General features: G+C 40.5%; 1 protein-coding gene across 1 annotated transcript; it reads left to right on the top strand.

The window, feature by feature from the left end:
- Positions 1-4764: 4764 nt before the first annotated feature.
- Positions 4765-7386, top strand: LOC135463822 (Golgi SNAP receptor complex member 2-like). The gene is made up of 2 exons (XM_064741268.1): positions 4765-5132; positions 5560-7386. The coding sequence occupies exons 1-2, from the start codon at positions 4861-4863 to the stop codon at positions 5924-5926; spliced, it is 639 nt and encodes a 212-aa protein (XP_064597338.1). The 5' UTR covers positions 4765-4860; the 3' UTR covers positions 5927-7386.
- Positions 7387-7868: the final 482 nt, after the last annotated feature.

Genomic DNA, 7868 nt, shown 5'->3' with positions numbered 1-7868 from the left:
GTCGGTGACAATACAAGCGGTGCTAATAATTCCGTCACGTTTAGATGGTCCTGCATTATTTATTTATTTATTTACTTATTTATTTATTTATTTATTTATTTATTTATTTATTTATTTGATTAGTGTTTTACTCTGTACTCCAGAATATTTCATACGACCCACGACCATCCATAGGTTGCTGGCAGGTTTTGCCTTAACATGAAGCATTCTTGGATTGCTTTCACCACGGTATGGCTGAAATATTGCCGATGTGGCTTTAAGCCATAATCAGTCGTTTGTCCATTCTGAGATTGAAAATTTGTGAGTTATTATTTTGGTTAAACTTGGTCAGATATTTGCTCAAGGCAGGTGGTTCATTGCCGGAAAAGAAATGCCGTCATCAGCTTGAATTTTAAACGATGGCTTTCAAAATAGCACAAGGATATATATAGCTCTCTCTCTCGACCTAGTTCCGGATGATGATATTTGCTGTCGCCGAATGTGTATATAGCAAAGAAAGTGTCTATATAATGACGATACTTGGTTAAGGGCTTTGTGTGCACCAAAACACTAGGAGTTTGAAGCTCAACAGCGCCGTTAAGAGAGGAAAGCAGGTGTATATACTAATCAATGTTTAATGGTAACCTTGGACGGTTTCTTGAGCTATAGTGAAGCGACGGTGAAAGATACCGTGTATGACTTGGCAGCCATTTGGGTGATTTGCACGTAGGCCCGTAAAGGTAATTTTGCATGCATGCACATTTTACTTTCATTATCACATAAATGCAAGTTGTTAACTTTATGCACGTGTGGTGGAAATCCAATATACATGCAAAATTTCGATTTTTTTTGCAGTTACAGGTCACCACATATGACGTGGTTGTAACGACTATACACACACACACCATTCACGGTTACTTTTCTGCCCTTTACGATCTCCTGTCTCCCATTCACGGCCACTTGTCTCCCATTCACGGTCACTTCTCTCCCATCCACCGTCTCTTGTCTCCCATTCACGGTTACTTTTCTCCCATCCACGGTCTCTTCTCTCCCATCCACGGTCTCTTGTCTCCCATTCACGGTCACTTTTCTCCCATCCACGGTCTCTTTTCTCCCATCCACCGTCTCTTGTCTCCCATCCACGGTCTCTTGTCTACCATTCACGGTTACTTTTCTCCCAATCACGGTCTCTTTTCTCCCATCCACAGTCTCCTGTCTCCCATCCACGGTCTCTTGTCTCCCAATCACGGTCTCTTGTCTCCCATTCACGGTTACTTTTCTCCCAATCACGGCCTCTTTTCTCCCATCCACCGTCTCTTGTCTCCCATCCACGGTCTCTTTTCTCCCATTTACGGTTACTTTTCTCCCAGTCACGGTCTCTTGTCTCCCATCCACGGTTTCTTGTCTCCCATTCACGATCTCTTGTCTCCCATTCACGGTTATTTTTCTCCCAATCACGGTCTCTTTTCTCCCATCCACGGTCTCTTGTCTTCCAATCACGGTCACTTTTCTTCCAATCACGGTCTCTTTTCTCCCATCCACGGTCTCTTGTCTTCCAATCACGGTCACTTTTCTCCCAATCACGGTCTCTTGTCTCCCATCCACGGTCTCTTTTCTCCCATTCACGGTTACTTTTCTCCCAATCACGGTCTCTTTTCTCCCATTCACGGTTATTTTTCTCCCAATCACGGTCTCTTCTCTCCCATCCACGGTCTCTTGTCTCCCATTCACGGTCACTTTTCTCCCATTCACGGTCTCTTTTCTCCCATTCACGGGCACTTAGTGTATATTTATTTGCAGTACGTTAGTTGAGAAAGTTTGTCAGCAACTTGTCAAAAGTCGATGGTGTGCCTCTTACACTCAGATTTTTTTGGCCCATAAAACTTACCGCCATCGTATAAAGTGATAAACTGTAAATCAACAATGAGTCAATCAATCAAACAGACAATCGGTCAGTAAGTTATCTCTCAGGGCCAGCAATCCACGTTCTGTCTATAATACTGTTTTTAGCACTTTTGCTTTTTCGTGGTTTCCCCCTCGCTTTGCTCCATCCTGGCTGCCGACGCATAAGTGAAATATTCTTCAGTATGGCGTAAAACACAAATCAAATCAATAAATAAAATAATTACACAAAGTTAGGATGTGGATAACAACAACGGCGTTATAAATCTTGCATCAAGTTACAGCCAGATAACCGAAACTCGCACGCCCTTCTCAAACATCGCATGTCAGGACAAGTTAATGAGCCAATCAGAATTCCTCTAACGTCATGGTGTATAGGTGCACTGCTTATTGTTTTTGCCCTTTAAAAGGATGTAGAATCAACACTGACTGACAGACAGTGGAGATAGGATTTCTTGGGTTAAAACCTAAAGCCTTGGTCACGCTTGAATAAATCTGCCATATAACTTGAATATAACTCAGGACAGCCGATCAGCGACGATTCTGCGAGCCTTTAAGCTTTTTAACTTTAACTTTAACTGTCTACTGCTGAAGATTATCCGAGTTAAACAAGGTGTGAAGGTGAGCTGTATCTGTACATCACTGATGGCGAGTCAGTGATGTCTCTGACGTCCTCAAATGATCAATAACCTACTATTCGGGTCTAATTTGATATTCGCTACTGAGGCGTTCATAAGGCCTCTGCCCAAATGAGATCAGAGGATCGAATCCGACTCTCGCGACAATCCGAGGCTGTAGGTGTGTTTTCCTTTCAGGTAAAGAAAATACTAAAATGAAGTATATATCAGATGAAAGATTATTAAACACTGACCAAAAAATAGTTCTATTTTTTTTTTCAGAATTTTTACAAGTGAGTTACATGGTGTTGAAAGATCAGGAGCGGGTCCACAGTGCTATTTCTGACTGAAGTCAAAATCTGAAATACGATCTCAAAGCTCATTTTGGGGTTTTAGAAATTAAAATTTTGCACCCCTCATCAATGTTATCTTAAGACAAATGTGTCCAAATTTCACCTCCCAGTACTAAAAACTAAGCATCGTACAGAATTTTTAGATTGTGACTTAATAGCTTAAAGGGCTCTGTGGATCGGCGCCAGATTGTACTGTGGTCTATAGTGACCCAGAGGTACCAGTGAAGTCATATCCGCATTTTACTCGAAATAGTTCGTTTCCGATCCATACGGCGAATGAACTTATAGATCTATATGTATATGCTTTTTGAATGATGAAATGTAGCGCTCTGTGTGTGTTAAGTGACGAGAGCCTGATGTAACTTCACTGGTCCCAAGATGCTGAGAACAGGCCTAAGCAGAATCCAAAGCTGCTGACAGACAGAAAGACGGACAAATACTCGCCGGCAAAAGCATAACCTTCCTGTCAAAGATAAAGAAATTAATATGGATAGTTTGGGTTAGTATTTAATTTATTTATTTGATTGGTGTTTTACGCCCTACTCAAGAATATTTCACTTATTCGACGGCGGCCAGCATTAAGGTGGGAGAAAACCAGGCAGAGAACGGGGGAAACCCACAACCATCCGCAGGTTGTTGCCAGACCTTCCCAGGTACGTACGTACATTTGGGGTAGTAGATCTACCTATTAAATACTTTGTTGGATCGCCTAACAGCCAGATCAAGACAAATATTTATTTGAATATTAGGTTTATTTTTTTTAGCTGACCAATTTTCAAAGGATTGTTTTCATGTATATTGTTTTTCGAGTGACACCAGAGATGAAAATCCGAGAGTTTAGAAGAGATGCGGAATCGATGCTGACAGTGGGGGTAAAGTTTTCTGGGTTAAACCTTGGTCACGCTTGATTAAATCTGCCATACCTAAATTCAACTTAGGTTAGGCATAACTACTCTGGAAGGTAAGGACGGTCTGGTTTAGCGAGACTATGTCTTATCCTGCACTTGCCTATCTCTTACACCAACCAGTCAACGATTCTCTATGCCTTTCGGTCTGGTGAAATCCAAACTGACTAAGTCAAATTTCTCCATTTACCAAGAATAACTCAAATTAACGCCTTTCAATAAAACAAGTTATCACACCTTTAACGATTTCAGTGTTAAATTGAACGATAATATGTGCATAGATGAGACTGTGAAAAGTTCATTATTTGAGCTGTCCAAAAATACTGAACCAAATTCGATCAAATTTCGATCATATTCGACGCTAAGAGCAAACAAACAGAACGTGAAATAACCGTTCCCATTTATAGGCCGAAGGTATTTGTATAGTTTTAAAAGCGTCGATTGGCGAAAATATTTGGATGAGTTCACGCGCAACTTGTCTATTAACTTGCAAATGGTTACGTGTTGGTCTGTTTCCAAGACAATATTAAGCTAATTTGATTCACTTTCGTTCAATTACTGCTTCGGTGACCTGATGGTTAAAGCATCTGACTCGAGTCGGGAGACCTGAGTTCAAACCAGGTCGGGTCATACCAAAGACCATAAAAATGGTAGTTGTTGTTGCCTCGCTTAATTGGCGCTCAGCCCTGAGAGTTTAGGGCAAGGAAATAGGACTGGTTGGCTGGGTGTCAGTTTGATGTGACGTGATTGTGTATCATGTCTGGTGTCCTTGGCATGATAATTCAGTGGCGGCACCACTTATGATGTACACAAACCTTATGATTTCTTGTTCTCACGTGACTGCAAAATTGTACGACACAAAACCCAAGCATACATACATACATTCGTTCAATTTAATATCCATTTTCCGGAACATTATTAGTTCTAGAATTTAGTACAACCCAATATTATTCGCCGCGGAGAACCGGAAGCGGAAGCTGAATTTGTACACGTCAAGATTGACAGTTGGATCACCTTATATTGTGCAGTTCAGATGACAAAGTTTGCGGATAGCCATCCCTGTAGCGCAAATTGTCTTTCCAAAGTAAGAACTAAGTGACTCTCATGGAGAACCTTTACCATCAAACAAACAAGCTTATTCATGAAGTTCAACATGATCTTGGACGGCTGGAAAAGGCGATGGGCCGCGACATCCACCTGGTGGAGAACGAAATCCAGGCCCGCATTGATCACATTGTGAGTAACTGTGAACGTCTGGAGATTTTGGTGAACAAGGAACCGCCGCAGAGACGACCGAACGCCAAGCTTCGTGTAGATCAGCTAAAATATGACTGCCAACATCTACAAGCGGCGATGCGAAATTTGCAGCACAGGAGGTAAAACCAACATTAAACAAGCACACTTAAGGTGTTTTTTCTTTTTGTTTTGTGAAATTGTGTGACGTTGTGTATGTGTGACTTAACAGTGAACTAAAAGGAACGACTTGGTTTCGTGAGCTGGGCATTTGATCTTACTTGTTTGGTTGGGTCTTGTTTGGTTAGGATGATTTGTTCCGATGATCATTTACATGCACATTTGTGTACACATCCCAAAATCACATGCTAAGTTATATAACTTGCAATATGGCACATGTACATAAAGTCCACCAAGAACATGAGAATTAGTATTGGTTTGACCTTTTATTTGACATATTTTATTGAATAATTCTCAGGACTTACTGTTAAAAGGTTGTAGGTCACCATGTAAATTTACAATTTCTACAGTGCTACTTCAGTTATAATTGGTCACTGCTTTCCTCCTCAGATACATGCGAGAAGAAGAGGACAAAGAGAGAGAAGCTCTGCTTTCTAAGAGATTCACAGCAAATGACCAGGACACGTCAATCATGATTGACGCTGCCTTACAACACAACACCCGACTTCAACAGAGTAACAAGGACATGGATAATTTGCTGGGCTCCGGTCACAGCATCATCAATAACCTGAAAGAGCAGAGGATAACCCTGAAGGGTGCCCACAAAAAACTGTTAGACCTGGCCAACACACTGGGCCTCTCAAACACTGTGATGAGGTTGATAGAAAAAAGGACGTACCAAGACAAATACATTCTGTTTGGAGGCATGATAGTCACTTGTATTATCATGTACCTGGTGGTCAAATACCTCACATAGTCTCTGCAGTCAGTCTTGGGGAGGATACTGAAGTTTTGTTGTTGCAAAAAAAAAAAAAAACCCAGAAAATTTGTGCAGTAAGTTAATGCCAAGCAGATGTTAAAGGTTGGAGCCGAACCTGTCAGAATTTTCATGCAGGTGGCAGAATGTTTCAGTTTCATTTGACAAATCTCAGCTGATTGATAAGACCTGTTGTTGATTCCTGATTAAATCATGTGCAATTCAGTTTTGGTAGTTAACAGAATGTACATGTACATGTGTTTAACTTAGTGTCACATGATGTAGTATGGGCCAGCCTTCACAAGAAGTTTGCTGTTAGTTTGGTTAGTTAATGTAGTGTAACATCTGGGTATTACCCAGCTTTTTATCCAATTTCCTTTATAAACATCTAGTATACAGATCATCGAGCTGTGCAGCAGAAATTAACTCTTGGCATTCCAGTAACAATTGAATTGCAGTAAGGTTAAGAAATGTTTTGTTACCTGGTTAGATATTAAATATTACTTACAAATGCACAGGTGATATATACTTAAGCCAAACACAAGGGTCTGCTTTGAAATTTGGCGATAATTTATACTTTTCACAAGTTTGTTCCCTTTGCAATAACTAACTTTGCTGCTCTCGGCCCCCAACCCCTCAACCCCAATGCACCCTGAAAAATCTCACATGAAGGAAATTCACACACGAAGTTTAATGCTCTAGTGCAATATACCAGTAAAATAAGCTCACTACTGCATAAATTTAAGGTTTAAAAGGAAGAAAAGAAAGTAGATTGCTCACTATCTGCTATATTGATGGAAGGAAGCCAGCAGATGCAGAATTGAAGTTATCATTTACATTTAGAAATGTCAAAATTGGTTCTTGGAAACTTGAGAATATTTTGACTGCTGATGTATATGTACTGTAGAACTCCAGATTTATGAGATACATGTATAAATTTTTTTGTTACAGTCAGATTACAGTCTCGTATTTCAAACCATGCCTTTGAATTCTCTGAATGTTGTGTGTATAATCATGACTCAGCAGAATTTATTAAATAATAAGCATTTGATATATCTTTGGAATGACACATACCTGTATATATTAAATAGAACAGGAAACCTCCGTATAAGTATGCTTTTCATGTACAGGTAAACTTCTAGAAATTGTCCTCTATAATCATTGTTTCTTTCTGTGTTTTTTCTTCTTCTGGATATACAAGTACTGCCTTTTCATGTTGTTGAAGCATGGCGACCTAATTATCAGCCTTTTTACGTTGTTGAAGCATGGCGGCCTAATTGTCAGCCTTTTTACGTTGTTGAAGCATGGCGGCCTAATTATCAGCCTTTTTACGTTGTTGAAGCATGGCGGCCTAATTGCTCAGCCTTTTTACATTGTTAAAGCATGACGGCCTAATTATCAGCCTTTTTACGTTGTTGAAGCATGGCAGCCTAATTGCTCAGCCTTTTTACGTTGTTGAAGCATGGCGGCCTAATTGCTCAGCCTTTTTACATTGTTAAAGCATGACGGCCTAATTATCAGCCTTTTACGTTGTTGAAGCATGGCAGCCTAATTGCTCAGCCTTTTTACGTTGTTGAAGCATGGCAGCCTAATTGCTCAGCCTTTTTACGTTGTTGAAGCATGGCGGCCTAATTCCTCAGCCTTTTTACATTGTTAAAGCATGACGGCCTAATTATCAGCCTTTTTACGTTGTTGAAGCATGGCAGCCTAATTGCTCAGCCTTTTTACGTTGTTGAAGCATGGCAGCCTAATTGCTCAGCCTTTTTACGTTGTTGAAGCATGACGGCCTAATTGCTCAGCCTTTTTACGTTGTTGAAGCATGGCAGCCTAATTGTTCAGCCTTTTTACGTTGTTGAAGCATGACGGCCTAATTGCTCAGCCTTTTTACGTTGTTGAAGCATGGCGACCTAATTACTCAGCCTTTTCGCATATGAAAGAGCAA

This window comes from Liolophura sinensis, chromosome 3, assembly GCF_032854445.1.
Source record: "Liolophura sinensis isolate JHLJ2023 chromosome 3, CUHK_Ljap_v2, whole genome shotgun sequence".
Classification (NCBI taxonomy): domain Eukaryota; kingdom Metazoa; phylum Mollusca; class Polyplacophora; order Chitonida; family Chitonidae; genus Liolophura; species Liolophura sinensis.
This window is presented reverse-complemented; position numbering and strand designations above follow the sequence as displayed.